The following is an 18,280-nucleotide window of genomic DNA, read 5'->3' on the forward strand; positions in this document are numbered from 1 at the left end:
ATTTCTACAACACAACTTTTCACGAGGCATTTTTAGATCTTAGTTGAGGCAAAGACTTGTCTGTGAATGTTCCTCCTGGCTCCTCTGTTTCATCTCCAGCAGGATAGACCTTCTTTGCTTGAGGGTACCTCCGATCCCTGCTAAGATTATGCCTGGATAAGTGCGTGGCATTTGTATTTGGGCCCACTGTAATCTGAAACATTTCCTTAACAAATGGAACATTTTTAGTGTTTAATTAGTCAAGTAATGGTTGGATGGACTTCAGTCTCTTTCATACTAACAAATGGATTTGTATTCTGTTAGAAGGTGGTGTGTTGGTCATGAGGAATGTAGCTCCAGAAGGGGCAGTTTCGATGCCAGACAACCCTCACTCTCATTTACAAGCTACATTGCTCTCACTCTGGTAGAAAACTTCCAGACAGTGTTACCTCAAATACAGGGCTGCAGAATGCCAGGTGTGGGTTCATCTTCTCCTTCCTCATGGTGTCCAAGTTTTCCTCTCTACCTTGGGAATTTGGTGGCTTAATCCATGGACCTGCACACATGCGTCTGCCTTCTACATCTGCTGCTGTAGTGGGTACCAGTTCCCCCTCAGTCTGGTGTCCCACCTCCCATCCCATGGGGGTATTTCTGACACCACAGAGCGTTTTGGATGGTCCTGGCTGTTCATGCTCAAGCCCTTCAGCTCAGCTCTCACAAGACCAAAAAGTGAAGCTTCCTGGAAAATTTCTTCCCTGGCAATGTCCTTTCTCTTGGGTTGTATTTGCCTTCTGCTCTTGCCAATATTGAGGAGCTGGGCAGGAATTCTTTTGTCATCTTTATGTCTAGACAGAGCTGGGGGCAATGTCTGAAGCCTGCTACAGGAGATGTTTCTATGCTTCTTCAACTTACAAAACAAAGCTGTAAGATTCTTTGCCAATGCTGTTTTGGCAGTCTGTGTCACAACAGGCTTTATTCTGGCTGGCTAAGCAGATTCAAAGTAATCTGAAAATTAATTACTTTTTTTCTTAGTACGATATGCAATTACACATACATGTAACCCAGTAAATCTCTATATGGTGCACTTCAGCAAGCAAGCAATTTGCTATTGGCAAATTGGGTGTAGTAGTGCAAGTGGACTAATGGGCAGAGCAGTGGAGGAGATGACACTGAGTAGCCTGAGAGTAGGGGTTGTCTGCCCCTGGAAATACCTACTGGAAATTTGAGGGGCCTTTCACATCCCACCCTAATCTGGCCTTTTCTAAAGCTTCAAGCCATAAGCAAAAGCTGAGATTCAAAGCTGCAAGATGAAGTCATTAGTTAAAGGGTAAGAGAAAGAACATTAATAATCTCAGTCAGAGTATATTTGGAACTTCTGGCTGCTGGATATAATAAGGTGTTGTCCATATATACTAGCTTGTAAGCAAATGTGGAAAAAAGAAAACCTTACAAACTTATGGGGTATTTAAAATTATTCTAGGAATGTAGTGCTCTACAGTCTGCTGGGGGGTGGATGAACTAAGAAAGGAGAGTAGCTTTTGAACTGCATCTTTCCCTGTTCTCACTTTCTTCCTGACTCATCTCCAAGCCCTAATATCTAGGGGTTTACACATGAATTCTCATGTGAACTCTTAGTAAACTGTAACACCTGCTTTGCATCATTCACCAACATGAAAATGGCCAGAAATCTCATCTTCTCCATATACATATTACAGATGTTTGCATAAACCTGAGTGCTGGATGCTGTTTGCTTAAGAGAAAGAAGCTGACCATAGTCAATGCGAGCCCATCATTATCTTCACTATATTTCTTCCCTTCAGGCTAGGTCCTTCAATACAGACACTCCTCCTCACAATGTACTTCTGTCTCTATCCTATAGCTGAGGCGCTGAGGATAATGTCTGACAGCAGTGATATTACCCAACATTTGCATTTCCTTTTGCTCCTTTTCATTTACACCTGAAAACAGGGCTTGTTCCTACAAACTTCATTGTGAGTAAACGAAAGCTGCTTTGTTTCCTATGCTGAGCTTGTGTTTTCATTGCTTGTGTAAATACAAGTGTGGATTTGCACAGCATTGGTTCTTCACGCAGATTAAATTGTGTAGGCTATTGTGTAAATTGTATAAAATTTTCCAAGTTTTACAGGCTTTTTCAATGCACCTATTGCTGTTTTCTAGAGCCCTCTGCTGGGGGGAGATTAGAAAAATATGAAGTGTCAGCTTGATGGTAGGGAAAACACTAAGATAAATAAATTGAAGAAGGACAGTTTTTGCCATCAAACTAACATCACATACTCTGTATACAAGACAGCCTTAGTTATTTTTGAATCACAAAGAACACTGGTATTAAAAGGATATATACCAGAGTGAGTTCAGTCACTAATTTCCATGAGTTAATTTATAGAGAAATTATACAGGGGTGGGGAAAGATCATGTTCCTCACCATTTGAGAATATTGAAAATCTCAGGATGTGCATTTGTTCCTCCTCAGAATCAGAAAAAGGGAAGCTCAGATTATTATATCAAAGGAGGAAATAACTTTTCTGTTTCTTTGAAAGGATTAATTCACTAGTCCATGGAAAGCAGAGAACTGATTCAACATTGGGTTTCTGGGTTGCATGGCAAGTCATAGGAAGCTCCACCTGGCACTAGGAAGCAAGACAATTTCTTTGATGAAGGTGGCAATATCTTATTTAAAGTAAAAAGTTGATTTCTCCCGAAACTTCTTATTAAGGCTGTTTTTGAAGTCTCAGTTTAGTTTGTCTTCCTCTTTCAAGCCAAGTCTTCAGGCTGTGGGGGGTGGTGAGGGGAACTGGCAAGCCCTAAAAGGCAGAAGCAGGCCTTCTGCTTTGTGGGGCCTCTCTTCTGTGTTGAAGTCCATACAGGCAAAGCCTTTTTTAAAGGCTCACGAGAATCAGTTTGGCACCACATAACTGCTGGAGTCCTCCTACAGTCCGGAGAATCAGGCCATCTGGAATCAAAAAGAAGAAAAGACACACAACTAAATTCTACTTGCAATGAGAAATACTTCTAGTGCTTCAACTCACTTTTGCCCTTGGGAGGGAAATCCGTCACAAAGTTTAGCTTATTCTGCAAAAATATGCATTTTATTTTTTGAGGTCTTGTGCTCAAATAATGATTGCATAGGACAACTTTTCCAGAGCAGATTGTTTCATGCTTGATCCCTTGATAATTGCCTTGTTTTCTGGTGGAGTTTTGAAGATAAAATTTGTGAAATACTCACCTTCACTGTAAGGCAGGATGTTTTTACCAGATTCCCTGATGGTGGATTGTCACTGAGACACACAAAGCAGTCACACGCAGACAAGAGATTTTCGCAAGGCAGAGGTCCTTCCGATCCAGCTCCCAGCTGAGAGAGCAGAGAGAAGAAGACCCCTTTGTTTATTTCTTACTTTTTATACATTTGTGGGTCTAGCAGAAGATTGGCTTTTTGGGGTTTCCACCCCTCAGCCTCAGTGGCCAGACCAATTGTCAGTTACAATTGTTTTCAGGTTAGAAATATGCAAACAAAGGACAGAGAATGAAAAACAAAGGATCTGATTATGTTACATCTGTGGGAAAAGGTAGAAAACTGCTCTTAATATTGTACAATAACTAAAAAGATCTGACTCCATTTAAGAAAATCAAAAGGCTCAGAAAAACCAGGGTAACAGTGGGTAATGTAATTTAATACTGAAAGTTAGTGGTGACCTTACATTGCTCCCTAGCTTCTGTAAACAACTTTCACTCCCTATGTGCAGGCACCCAGCTGCAAAATCTGCTTGTGCATGCTGAGGTCTATCTGGGTCCTCTGTCCCATCTAATCACCTAGAGTTCAAAGTACACACGGTACTTTCAGCCCTTATGTTCCAAACTTCACTGAGTATTTTAGGCATGGCTGGTGCCTTACTGGGCTTTAATTGCACAGAGCAATGCACATTTCTGGCAAATTATGCAAGAGAAGACAGTAAAGGCGTCTCTACTCCACAAACCAAAGCAGTTCTAACTTGATGCACCAACATACCTCATGAGTTTGGACACAGCTTTGCATTTGTCCCTGTAGGATTTGACTGAGTAATTGAAGTACATCAGTTCCAGTTGGCTTGGGCAGTAAAACATCAGAGGGCACAGAACACTGAGGTGAAGCCATCAGCAGTCATGCTTTGTTTGCAGGACGGGACAGCTCCCTTGTGGATCGCCTCACAGATGGGTCACAGCGAAGTGGTGCGAGTGATGCTGCTCCGGGGAGCGGAGCGAGACGCCGCACGGGATGTGAGTAGCGCTTCCTCCTCTGTCTGCAGCTTAATGCCTCATCTGGGGGGCTGTAAGTCGGCCTGGAAGGAGGCTTGCTGCCTCCAGAGTCCATCCTGTTTGTCAGGTTGCAAAGTCCCATCACAGGTTTCCTTTTTCCCGTTGTGTCTGAGACAGCTTGCTGGAGGGACCTTCTGGAATAAGGGAATGGAAATGTCCACATAGTTGAGAGACAAAGATGGTGTCACTGGTTCTTTTTATCCTGAAGTTTCCACCCTCCAAAGGAACAGTCCTCCAGGTACCCTAAAACCAGCAGCACGTGCTGTGGAGGTGCCCCCTCAAAGGACATGAGCAGGGAAGACTCCTCTCAGATGCGTGGGGAGAGCTGGCGTTTCCCTCCAGCTTTTTCTTCCCTTCCAGCTTCCCCTGCAAGGGGAATGCAGGCAAGGCATTTATGACATTCCTCTTTTTTTAAAGGATGGTACAACTGCTTTACTGAAAGCTGCCATTAAAGGCTACAACAATGTGATAGAAGAGTTGCTGAAATTCTCTCCCACACTTGGCCTGCTGAAGGTTAGTAGTGAAACACAGATTTTTTTTTTTAGGCAGAACACAAGAAGACAAAGGGTCTGATGAAAGACGTGCCATTTATGATGACTCCAGTGGAAGATGATAGGAGTTTGAGCCAAAAAAGTCAAGACAAAAATAAAATTATCTTTTTTAGCCTTAATGTCACTCACAAATATTTTTAAACAAAACTGTGAATTTAATTCTTGGAATGAGGAAGCACATTGTGTCATAGAAGAAACTCTGCTTTTTGCCACTTGATTTTATTTCTACTGTAAATAGATTACTCTTGACTACAGGTTTAACATTATACCCAGCCTTCTATTGCATTTAGTCAGAAAAATAGTGTCCTAAAAGATCTGTTGTGAGCACATTCTCTACTTGATTTTGTTTTCCTCTGAATTCATAAAGTGGCTTGAAAAATAGCTATTTGGAAGCTGGTTTTTAATGGTTGACCTAATTTTATGTGGTCATAAATCACATACTTTCATAGCCTCTGTGCATGCAAATGATTGGCAAACTTAATGTACTCGAAAATGTAGGTGGCATCAACTTAGTTATCAATTTTGAGTATGAGATAGCTTCTACACATATTTGAACTGTCAGTTTGCAACCACAAACAAAAGGCCAGCCATAAAAACCCCCACCAATCAGCTGCCTGACACTGAGGCCATTAATCATCAGAGAGAGAAGATAAAATGCACAGATGGCTTCCATTACTGCTCGTGGTTCTGTTTCACTTGTTAATGACTGGTTTTGCCAGGCAGAAACAAGTGCTGTGTTCATGTCACCTCTGATCTATTGACAAGGGGGATTATTAAAAGGAAATACTGCTGTGGTAAAGTGAACTTGACTCTCATTTTTATTAAAGGATTTAAAATCACCTTCTTCACATCACACTAGGCTGCCAGCACCCTAAATCAGACCCTGTGCCACTGACGACCTAATCTCTTTCGTGCTACTTCTTTCTCACTCGTCTGTTCTTCGTGTGTTCACGGCCTTTTGCTTTTCTTCCCATGCATGGTACAAACACCTCCACTGGCATTTCCTAGAATGGGACCTCTGCTCTCCACGCAGCCGTCCTGAGTGGCAACGTGAGGACGGTGGCGCTGCTCCTGGAGGCAGGAGCGGATCCATGCCTGAGGAACAAGGTGGGTCCTGGCACACCATCCTCCCAGGCGAGGAGCGCGGGCGGAGCGCTCAGTGGTAGAGCCCTGTGTGCCATCGAGAGGGGCAGCCCACGTTGCTGTGTAGAATTCAGGGCATTACTAATACAAAAAAACCCCAAAAAACAAAAACCAACCAAACAAATCAATCCCAAATTACACACGTCTTTCCCGTATCTTACGTGGATCTGTTAGATTTTTGAATTAGTTTTGTATTTTTTCGATAACGGCAATTTTTCTATAGAAAACTTACCATGGTTTTATCCCGTGAAGTGTTTTAACACTACATGTTTGGTAATTTCTGAGACTATGTCTTCTCCTGACATGTTTCTGAAGTGTTTGCTGCTGGTTTTGATAAGGGTTTGTTAAGCTGTAAATGAATGGTCTGGCACTGGCTTCTGGTTTATGACTGGGTGAGTGAAAGTTTGTAAAACAACTAATCCAGCACATATCTTGTAAATACTTTGGTCATTTAATATAAGATCTATGGCTGTTAATTTCTGTATCAGTCCACTTGATGGCAGCACAGTTAATGCCACTCACACAGTAGTCTCTGTTAATAGACATTTTGGGTTTATACTGTAACCTGAAAATGTACAAGATTTTTCTGCTACTGATAACGATCTGCATCAGCAGAGTGTGCAGTAGAAGAAAATGTGTGGCTGAAACATGTCCTACTGATTTATTTTTATTTTTTAAATTTTTTTACACATGCCATTTGGCATGACAGAGTATATTTGCAGGACAGAATTACTGATTTTCAGAAGCAGCTTCATCATAAATACTTTGTGTTACTGAAATTGAATTCAATAAATTAAAAAAAAAAAACAAACCACAAACTCATGTTCTATTACCAACCTTACAGCATAACACTCTTTCATAGCAATTTAAGTCATCCCTTGGAATTTTATGGACATTACTACATAAGTACCTGCGTCATCTCTCCCAAAAATGGTCAGCTATGCTCTCCTTTACTTCTGTGGCAGAAGCATAGGGAGCCCAAGGGCATTTAGCCTGGACAGTCAGCACAAAATAAGCTGTCACTCACATTCCATTCTGGGATTGTTTTGAAGGCTTAAGTGAGACTTGAACACTGGAAGATGGTTTCCTAAGGTATCTTCAACAGTGGTGGAGTCAACACTAGGAAAAAAACACGTCATTATAATGACCAGTACGATCCTCTGTAGAGCGTAATGCTTTCAACCATGATTGGGAAATACTCGTTCATTTCTGCTAACCTCAAGGGTTTTTTGTTCCAGGCAAATGAACTGCCAGCAGAACTAACAAAAAACGAACGCATTCTCCGACTCCTCCGCGCAAAGGAAAAGCAAAGGAAAAGCTAATGCAGCCCTGTGGCAGATGCAGTTTGACAGAGATGTGCCCTGACCACAAGCAGCATGACAGAAATCCTAGGTTGGAACAGTTTGCAGAACCGATTAGCCTGTCCAGTACACGCTCCCTGAACGCAGCAGGCCCTTGCCACAGGGTCGCCACGGGCTGCGACCTCCGCCCGGCATCGCCGAACGCGGGACCGTGACGAGAGCAGGCGGTGGCCCAGGAGCTGCGTTTGCGCCGCAGCCCTGTCTGTCCTCCAGGATCCCACCAACTCCAACACCGTTTGCTCCCCATGCATCCCGGCACAGGCAAGCACCCCTGCTCCTTCAGACACGCACCCCCTCGCTGTCATGGCCACACCTGCAACAGTGTGGGTAAGGAGCACTCGGCCTTGTGCCAGGAGGACGCCCACGCCTTGCAGCTGTTTGGATGCAGTAGGTCATGGAGCAGCCCCATGACGCCCCTGCCCTCCCTTTGCTGACAGCGACCGTTCCTCTTTACCTCCAAGTGCCACGTGAGACTAGAGGTGAGATGCCACCTGAGCCATCACAACAGCAAAAGTTTTCCTGTCAGCCCAGGGCCGAGGTGACATTTTTGCTACTACATGAAGCTCCATAAAAACAATCAAGAGTATTACAAATGATGCCAAAAGCTACCAACCAAACAAAAAGCAAGGGGATGTCCTCTCGGTTGCAGCATCTTGATCTGCCAATCTGTCCAGCAACAGAAACACCATGGGGCAGTTGATTTTGCGATGCCTACGCAGTTTATGGGGATCCTTCCCCAACCTTATGCGCATTTTTATGGGTAGAGGAGGACTGGTTGCTGAGCAAATCAGCCCTGCCCAAAAGAGTATTTTTCCACAGGTGCAAGTACATCAGAAGCTTGGCTGTCAGGCACAACAAACTGCACAGATGCTACACGAGTGGTATTTGTATGTTCTGCACCCAGATATGTGACACTGCGGTTTAGTACCCACAGCTACTATGCAAAGCACTCATCCCCCAGGTCTGTGGCAGGAGCTAAGGAAGAAGTGCACAGTGTACAGGTGTTTCAACACTTGGTGAGAGGGTTACATGTAGCCATACCTGAACAGGCCAACTATTTATTGCAGACATGGAAAATGAAGTCTGAACAGTAGTTTTGGCCTTTGTTGTGGTTAAGACACTTAGACATGCTACTAGTGTCTGTGTGGGGAAGGAGTGCAAATTGCAGGTGGTTTGTGAGGAGCTATGTTTTAACCATGTTGCTCTAAGACACCCCATTAAAACCCAGTCATTTCTGCAGTATAAACAGTATACGACATGTCCTGTTAGCCACAAAAGCATTAGAGATTAATTTACAATGAGTTGAGGTAAAATGTCAGTTCAGTACATACATCCAGGCACTCCACCTACTTTCAAACCATGGAAAATTACTGAAGAATTGCTTTAAAAGTTGAAGACAAGGACACAGAATAATTCTTGCTTAAGAAATGTCTGCCTAAGATTCAGCTGAACTGCTGCACTTTTGCTTTGGCGAGTTAAAAGGAAATCTGTAGGTGAGCTAACACGAATGTAGTTTATGTATTGCAAATTAGCCATATGAATGATGAAATTAATAAAGTTGTTCTTTTTGTGAGTAAGTTAGGTAAATAGTCAGTGTTCTGGTGATGAGAACAGTACCAGGTGTACCTTTTCTTGCATGCTGGAATTCCTATTCAATTTCTATTCTGCATTAAATAGGAAAGCTTTAAGTTTTCCAACAATGTAATAAGAAAATTGTATTTGTTTAGGTAATTTATGCTGCTGTATTTTTAAATTAAAATAATGTTGTGCCTAACAAAAACTTGCAGATGAACTGGTACAGAACCAAAGAATTATGCAAGATGCTTAGAGAATTACTGTATCCAGGTTCTGCAAAAGACTAAACACTGAGCATGCAGAAATCTCAGGAGCCTTATTGGGATCTTAAATTGCACAGCATTACAAAGGACTGCAATCTAACTTCTTTACCGAACAACACTGGAGAGAGCAGGCTTTTTTGGAGCCTCCAGTGGGCTGAAGATGAACATACTATTTTGGAGAACAGTAGAGGGACTCTGGGCAGCCTGGCCTCAATTTTGAACTTTCACCCTAAATTTTCTACAAATCAACAACTGGCAACAACCACACTCTCAAGGTGAAAAGCCCTTTCATATCTGTAAAGGAGGTGAATAATCATTAGAAGGTCTTCAGTAGCTATGCAATAAATACTCTTAATATCAGACAGGCTGTAGTAATCATGCAGTCCTTCTAAAAGATGTGGAAGCATCCATTGTTGGTGAAGGTCTCCTATTTTTTCCTGATAGCAGAGCATAGGAGAGAGTACAAGGCAAGCCAACAGTGGTCCTGCAGCAGCTGAAGTAAGGAAGCTGAGAAAACAAACGCAGGTATCCAGTATCTACAGGTGGCCCTTCCTTTCTGCCAGGTGTATTTTCTTGGTAGAGGTGTCTCATCCCAAAAGGAGCAGATACTCAGCAAAGAGCCTCTTCAACTCTGCCTGTCCATGGGAAGATGCATGTCTGCTCCTCACCACTTAGAGTAGGTCTTTCCAAGTCCTGTGTCCAGCTGCCTCTATGAATGGTCACTGCAGCTGGGGATCTCTTGAAACACGTGAAGAACACCTGAGTCCCTGTGTCCCATACGGAGCATCTGCTGACCTGAGAGGATGCAGTTACCAGATTTTTTTTTTTTTTTTTTTTTTTTTTTGAGTCATCTTGTGCTATAATGGGCTTTTCCTATTTCTGAACAACAATTGTGATGTGGGGCTAGCACAGATTGAAGGGAGAGATTTGTTGGTCTCTTCTTGCTCTTGTTAGTGGTGGCTGATACAACACATAGGCTGTCTGGGGGGATGTGTCATGGAGAACTGGCACTGAAATCTTTCTCTGCCCGATTCAGGTTGAAGTTGAATCTAGCTTCAGCAAAGACACTGTTCAACCAAAATGAGACTTCTGGCATGGAAACCTTCATTTCGGGAGCATTTGTTTCATCGTGGAGCCTTTGGAGAGAGGGATGGTTTCAGTTTTGGGCTCCCTGTAACCCAAAGGTGCTTAAATCTGCCTGTATATGGGCTCTAAATTTGCAATACTGTTTATCACCATGCAATTAATGTTTTCACAATGAAACCTTAATAATTATTAGTATTTGTGTAGCTGTTGTTTTCTTTAAAGTGTTCAGTAAATACTGCTGTGGTTTGTTTGTTGTATTAAAATGGAAGCCCATTTTCCCTTGGTGGCTGAAGTGATTCACTAATACTGACAGTTGTTCTTTGCACAGTTCTGGTGCCTTTTGTGTAAGGTTTTCCAAGTGCTCTACAGACACCATTATCTTGGTAAGTTCCAAAATGCTTCACTGAGGTAAGCAAGGAAATAAACAATTGCATTCACAGACCAGTGAAATACAGCAGTTCTTCATCTGTTCATGTCAACAGAAAAGAGTAAATTTAGACATTTAGATTTAGAAATTATGGGGCACTAAACTAATTTCATAGATGACAGGATGCAGATAGATATAATATAAAGATGTGAAAGAGAACTGGGACAGAATAACACAACAAATGTTTCCGAGTTGTGTTTTGGGGTTTCTTTTCCCTTTAAAGTCATATATATCTCCATTTTACACCCAAAAAGAATAAGCTCCACTAGCACACTGATTTCAGGTTTGCTTCTCTGCACATTCAGAGCCAGAGGCTCAGCCTGTTGTCCCCTCTACATTTATGCAGGTGCTATTAGCTTGGTGACTTCCCATCAGCTGCAAGTGAGTACAATGGATGTGCAATCAAGCAAAAGGCCACATCAATGAGTCAAGGCAAAAATATAGGGCATTTTTCTTTTATTTCACTAGTGTCAAGTCATTGTGTGATAGGGATGAGCACAAGGAAGAGCCTGCAGGGCCTAGAGAGCAGTGACATCCCAGCACAGACATAGCAGTGGTGGAGACTCAGAGGTTCCAAAATACTTGGAGCACTTAATTGAGATTATCACTGCAGTACACTGTGCAGGGACATCTATTCAGTAATGATATGAAAGGCAATATTGTTCCACTTGACTTGCACAAGCTCTTCTTCTCCTGGAATGAAACCATCTCATTATTGATTCATCCACCTTTGTTTAGCTTATAAGAGCTGAGAGGATTAGAGCATGAGATCAAATATCTGCAGGTTGTATGTAATGCACTTTACAAAGATGATTATCTGCCTCAGAGTTAGTTGCAAGAATAATTCACACTTCCTTTTTTAGCCAGTCTTAGTGACTATTGGAAGATCCACAAGTTAACCAAATCTGGTGTCTCAGAAATTTCAGAACTGTAGTACAGAAAATGAGGTAGCACAAACCCCAGCCCATTTGTACTTCATTTGATATGAGCACTGAACAAACATAAAATACAGCCCTTGTCTGGAAGACTTGAGTCATTGGTATCAGAATATTAATGCTTGCTAGGAGCCTAACCAAAGGTAATACACAAGGCTCTTTTTCCCAGCAACAGGATATTGTACTGCACACCTGGGACTAAATGGAGTTGTGCCTTCTCACAGCAGCTCTGCTTTTGGCCCCTGGGAATGTCATGAGAGTTTCATACTGTTCTGTATTCCACCATTTTTTTTTGACCTGACCTTTTATGCATTTTATAAAGCATACATAAATCGATGTAACTCTTTGTGAGACTAATATTCTGCAACAGGAATGTTGCTTTACTAAAATATGTTTTTTCTATACCATTTCAACAAAAATATACTACTCAGATAATCTTATTCTGCAGACTTCAATGTTTCTTTGCTTTCCTCTGTATTCTACTCTTTTTACAATACCAGAATTATTTTCCTATTTACACAAAGACCACTTTGTTCTATTCCACTTGATTGTTACTGTTTTCCAGGTCTTCGCAAATGTGATAGCATTCACAAAAGGAAAAAAAAAAAAAAGAATGGTCTGGCTTGGGAACAGGAAAACTTAATTTAGCATAACATAACAAGGTTTATTTCAAAGATCCAGACATCACTGACAGACTCCCCTTTGGATTAATATCCATTAAGTAAGATCTCTCTGAAGGGAAGATTATAAAAAGTAACATAGGAACCAATGGAATAAGACAGTACTTTTAATTAGTTAAACATGTCTTGGTGGTTCTGTTGTTATTCCTAGATATAATACTGGCCCTTAACTGATATGACTTATTTCAGCTAAAAAAATCAATGCCCCATTGATATGCTTATTATGATGTGCAGTGGATTATGTGCATTATAAAAAGGAAAAAGTCTACACTGAAGCCCATATTTTGACTGTGTTTGACATCTCAGGCTTTTTGCCTAATTCCTACAATTTTCTATTGTGATGAGCTACATTTTGAGTACCTCATCATCAAAAATTCCTATAGCTATAACTCAATAAATTATCTCACTCCATTCAGAGAATATAAAGGGAAAGTACTGTGACTTGTTCATGGCCTAAATCACTACAAAGGATGATTTCTGGAAGTGAAAATCTCCTCAATTTTTCACATGAAAGTGTATCAAAACAATATCAAGAGGCTGAAGCTAGACAAATTCCAACTTCAAGATGTGGATTTTCAAGACTGAGGATAATTTTTTCAGAAACAAATTGTTGAGAGTGTTCCTTCATCATTTGAGTCAAAAAAAAAAAAAAAAAAAAAAAAAAAAAAAAAAAACCAAAACCAAAACAAACAAACAAAAAAACAAACAAAAAACCCCACAAAATGAAAAAAAAAAAAAAAAAAACCCACCCAATTACTTTTACTTTTCATTCTGAGAGATGTAGATCAGCTGAAACATTTTGTGTTTGATGCAGGAATTGCTAGATGAAATTATATGATATAGAGGACCTAACATTATGTGATCATAATAGTCCCTTTGATCTTAAAATATATGAATCAATACAATTTTTGCTTCACCTCCTCTGTGACTTAGAGAGATGCTAACTCTCATGTGACCAATAACAGGACCATATGCCTAGCAACTGCGGCAAGATGAAATCTGAGACACACCTAAGTTGTCTCTAGATAATCCATTTTGCTCTCACAATATTGAGAAGGCATTTTAACTTGACTAATGTTTTAATGTCCTGCTTTAAAAATCAAGTCAGTTGGTTCAAAACTGGCACCAGAGCTGCGTAGTGCTGTACCTTGCCAGGAAAAAAGGATCAGCAGAATGATCTGGGATGTGCTGTTGGGGAACATATCTAAGTGAGGAAGGAACACAGGACACAACTTTTTGCAATGGCAAATGGTTTGGATGCACAGATGGAGCATGACACTAACCTATAGTGCAGACCTGAAACAGTTTGTGTATATACATCACATGTATGCATACATCCAGTATATGGATATGGGCTCTCATAATCCCTTTGGAAAAGTGGTATCACAACCTCATGATTTGCTTGCCTGGAATGTATTGCATAAGAGGCAGAAGAATAGTTCTGCTTTCTGAAGACTCAAAGAACAGATTTTGCAGGTGGTGCCTTGGCCGCGCTACTGCATCAGACCCTATTCACTGGGACAAACAGGTATAAAACAGACAAAATGTCTTTGAATCAAAATCAATCTGTTCCCCAGGTGAACTGTAGTTCAGAAACCCACCTCCTGTTCTTCTTGACAAATCAGATTTTGGCAGTGCCCTTAGGCACTCGTGACAGTTCTGCCCACATTCTCCATCTGGACAGCAAATTGTCACCATGTGGCAGCACAGTGCTATAAGGGCTCAGTAAACTGATGGTAATACAAGTTATACACAGCTGTTAGTAGGTCAGACTTTGAATTTGTCAGCATATCAGGGCTTATGCACAGTGTCTGGCATGAGGACATACTGCACTTATTTGCTCACAGCAATAAGTGCAGAGTGTCTGCAGACTCTGCTGCAATAATAAGCTGCACTTCTACAGTGTTCTTCAACAGTCCAGAGGCTGACACCTGGTTTTGGAGCTCTTGGGCCACATATTGCCATGCAATTGGCAACTCTTTATAGCAAAGGAACTCGCAGTGACTAGATTGGGACCTGCCCACTTCATCCAGCAAGTTCATAGCAAAGCTATGAATAAACACTGAGTTGATCCAAGTCCTGAACTTTTGCTAGAATAATAATGGGTGTAATAAAAATTAGCATGTTTCAATGACTTCAGTGAGAAATGCAGAAAGGATTTGATTTAAGGAGTGACTATAGAACAGTTGAAGGTTAAATAAGGGCACACTGGCACAAGTTGGTGAAGCAAAATATGCTAGGGCAGATAAAAAATGATAAACAGACTTGATTAAGTATCACCTGACACACTACTTGCATGTTTAAGTGAGTACTGGCAGCATCAGACACATTGCTCTCAGCCCCCTCACTCTGATTTGATGCCACATGGTTAATCTGAAGCCAAGAGCATCTGACCAAAATAACAGGTACCTTGAGTTGTGTATAATTAAAAGCCAAGCAGGCCTCCACAGCTGAGGGAGGCAGACAAATGAGAGCTGATCAAAAGAATACAATTAGTTTATAACACCAAGTAGGAAACACCAGGTCTGCTTAGTACCAGCACTATTCTGGTTTAGCTGGAAAAACAGTCTTGGAACAAGCTACAGTGGTTTTGTCTGAGTGAGTCTACAAAAAACCAGAGGTATGAGAAACTGGGTGAAACTTCTCACTCACCTGTTGCAGCTTGTCTGCACACAGATTGCAAGACATCCCCAAGGAGAACATCCCGCTTTTCCATGTTCTTGTGCAGGGTGTTGCTCACCATAGCTCCCAGTCCTTGCAAGTGCCGCCGGGTGTTATTGCAATAGAAATAATACAGACTCATTATAAATTTTGGAGAATAAACAGCAATCGACATTTTAATTGATTTTGCTGCAAAACAGTCACGTACTGTGTTTCCATTGGTAGGCGCAAGTAACTCTACAGACAGATTGCCATCTAGAAATTGCAAGGTCATTACCACTAGGTGTTTAGCTTCTACTGGAAGTGGTAACACAGGTTTCATTTCTGCATTGAATAAAGGGATGGATACACAGCAAAGCCTACACCTCTGCAGGCAGCACTCCTGACTTTCCATCAAAGACACAGAACACAACTAAGTTATTTCACATGAGCTTTCCAGAAGGCAACGTTACACCATTCAGGGCATCCAGTGAGGGAAAGGACTGATCTGACCGTAATGGACAATGAAAGGACTTGTTCAAAGAATTAGTAGCAGGTTCTTCTTCCAGGCAGGAAAATTTTGTTTTGTATATACGGCTGAGAACCAGAATAAGTTTGCTTATCTGGTTTCCCATAAACCTTCCAAGTCCACAACAATTATGCACAATCCTGGGTTTTGAAAAAAGGGAACCTTGTAAAACAGAACTTGATAAATGTGCTTCTGAAGGAGCAGGTGGGAATGGGAATGTTCTCTTTTGGGCTGTGTGTATCACAGACAAGGCAATGAGCTTGTCGTCAGCAGGTTGACCTGGGTTAACTATTCAGGGCTACTTTTTCCCTGCCCACAAAGAACGAGATAACCTTAAGGTGACACAGTCAATGGTGCCAGCTTTGTCATTGGTAACACTCACGCAATTGTGCTTAAATGCCTATGAGCTCCCAGGTATAGCTCTGCATCTTCATCCCCCAAATCTGGCACAGAGCCATGGCCAAGACCAATGGCTGCAGCAGGACTGAAGGCATACCCTGCTCTGTTCACATGGCTGCCAGGGTACGGAGGCCACATAAAAACAGATACTTGCTTGAGTTTCAGCACCTGCCATTACACAAGATTTCAGTGTTTGTTAATTGGTCTTCATGCCTACACCACTTCAGCTTGCAAGTGCAAAAAGGCAGCACTCTGAGGGATTGCACTGGAGTAACACTGTGAATTTAGTCAGCCATCTAGAGATATTTATAAGAGAGTTAGATAAATATTGAAATATTACCCCTTCTCTCTGTGCTGTAGGTGGTAGATAAATGTGATGTTATGGACTTAATTATTTTCTGGTGAAAGTTTTCCTTGCAGTAGCTTCCTTCTTGCTTGTTCCACAACACTGTAAATTGGTCCTCTCTCATTTTTAAAACACATATTCACTATGCAATTTATACAGAAAGAAAATACCATTTTCATTCAGTCAGTTTTGCTATCCTTCACTTTTTTTTCACAAGCACAGAAACAAGGTTCTTGCATTTTTTTACCTTGCAGCTATGCAAGCTATGCCCACTGAATTCTCTGCTTAAGTGGAGTGCCTGGAAAACGTGGCAACTAGTTCTCCTGCTTCTAGGATCAGACTGCATAGTCCTGAATAAATTTATTATTTATTACATGAAAATTAACATGCAGTATATTTTTAACTACTCTAGCTTTGTTTGGCACTTGCCAAATGCCAAGCCCTGCATTTAGGGTGGAGTAATCCCGCAGAAAAATACAAGCTGGGCAGTGGCTAGACGGAAAACAGTTTGGAAGAAAGAACAGGGTGGTTGGGTGAAATGCTGATCATGAGTCAACAAGCTGCATCATCAGCAAGAGGGTGGTCAGTAGGTCAAGGGCTAGGGTTGTTTCTTCGGGACATGTCAGACCACAGCTGGAGTGCTGTGTCCAGGTTGAGGCTCCCCAGAACAAACAAGAAAAAAAACCCAAAAACCAAACAACGCACCAAAAAGTAAACAAACAAACAAAAGATACTGACATACTGTAGCAAAATCTATTTTTACTGCCACCCCAACAGCCGAGGCTGCTGGAGCTGTGAACTGCGTTTGCTCAGCCCAAAGAAGAAAACTGTCTCTGGGGTCATCTAACTAATCACTGCAGCTACCAAACGTGAGGATGTGGAGAAGGAGTCGTCAAACTTTTCTCAGTCAGATACTGTAACAGCAGTAAGAGGCAACGGGCTCCGGATGGAACAAGGGAAAATCTCTATAGATACAGAAAAAACATTTTACTCCAAGTGTGGTCAGTCAGCGGAAGAGTTTGTCCAAAGCAGCTGTGAAATCTCCATCTCTGAAGCTATTCATAGCCGCACAATTCCCTGCGCCACCTGCTCTAACCGGGTTCTACTCTCAGTGCAAAGTCGGATTACGCGGCCCCCAGGACGCTGCCAGCCCCCGAGGCTCTGACACCCAGACCAGTCTGCGTTTCCGTCAGCAGATGGCAATATCAGCTAAATCACATGTGTTATTCCAGCAGAGCAACGCGCGTTACCTGTCTGGGAAGGCAATAAAGTGTCGGGGAAGGCAATAAAGAGGTGGGGAAATCAGAGAGTGCATGCACTAGAATGCCTCGCGCCCTGCTTTTAGTGTGCCTCCTCCCAGGCAAGTCCCGAACTGATCCCAGAGTCCAAACAAGCAGAGCCCAAACACGCAGCTAGCTTTGGCAGAGCGCAGCCAGCACTCCCAGAACTGCTGATTGCGACAGCGGCCAGGCCACCCGGGGTCAGCGCGTCGGGAGCGGGCCGGGCAGCGGGCACAGCCCCGGGACAGCGGGCACAGCCCCGGGACAGCGGGCACAGCCCCGGGACAGCGGGCACAGCCCCGGGACAGCGGCCCTTGGCCGGCCAGCTCGGGGCTCCCGATCGTTGCAGCTGCACGGCACGCGGGGCTGCGAGACCAGTCCTTAGGAATCACGAATCAGTGACTTTGAAGCCAGATTAAAGCGCTTTTGCCAAATCCAAAGGTTTTTAAAGCGACTTTTGATATTTACAAACTACGCGATTAACACTCCCGCACCCGGGCGATGCCGCTGCCCCGCTGCCGCTGTAGCTTGGGCGGGATGGCCCGTCCGGGAGGGGCGCGGCTCTGCTCCCACACCGGGACAAGCTTCCCGCCGCGGCCCCTCAGAGCACCGACCCCCACGGCCGGGGCGGCCCGGGGCGGCCGCGGCGTGATGAGCGCTGCCCCGCCCGCGGCCGCCGGGGCAGGCCGTGCTGGGGAGGCGGTGCCGGGGGCGGTGTTTCTGGGCAGGCGGTGAGGGGGGACGTGGTACTGAGGAGGGTGTTCCTGGTTCGGCC

The 18,280-nt window shown here is 42.9% G+C and overlaps 1 protein-coding gene across 2 annotated transcripts in view; it reads left to right on the top strand.

Annotated features, from left to right (window-relative positions):
- Window positions 1–11,453, top strand: part of ANKRD29 (ankyrin repeat domain 29) — a 33,047-nt gene extending 21,594 nt beyond the window's left edge. For both annotated transcript variants that reach the window (XM_040087229.1, XM_058419879.1), the window contains 4 exons: window positions 4,153–4,251; window positions 4,708–4,803; window positions 5,850–5,948; window positions 7,223–11,453. In XM_040087229.1, the coding sequence (XP_039943163.1) occupies window positions 4,153–4,251; window positions 4,708–4,803; window positions 5,850–5,948; window positions 7,223–7,306 (378 nt within the window). In that variant the 3' untranslated portion in view covers window positions 7,307–11,453. The remainder of the gene's footprint in view (window positions 1–4,152; window positions 4,252–4,707; window positions 4,804–5,849; window positions 5,949–7,222) is intronic.
- Window positions 11,454–18,280: the final 6,827 nt, after the last annotated feature.

This window comes from Hirundo rustica, chromosome 1 (genome assembly GCF_015227805.2).
Source record: "Hirundo rustica isolate bHirRus1 chromosome 1, bHirRus1.pri.v3, whole genome shotgun sequence".
Classification (NCBI taxonomy): Eukaryota; Metazoa; Chordata; class Aves; order Passeriformes; family Hirundinidae; genus Hirundo; species Hirundo rustica.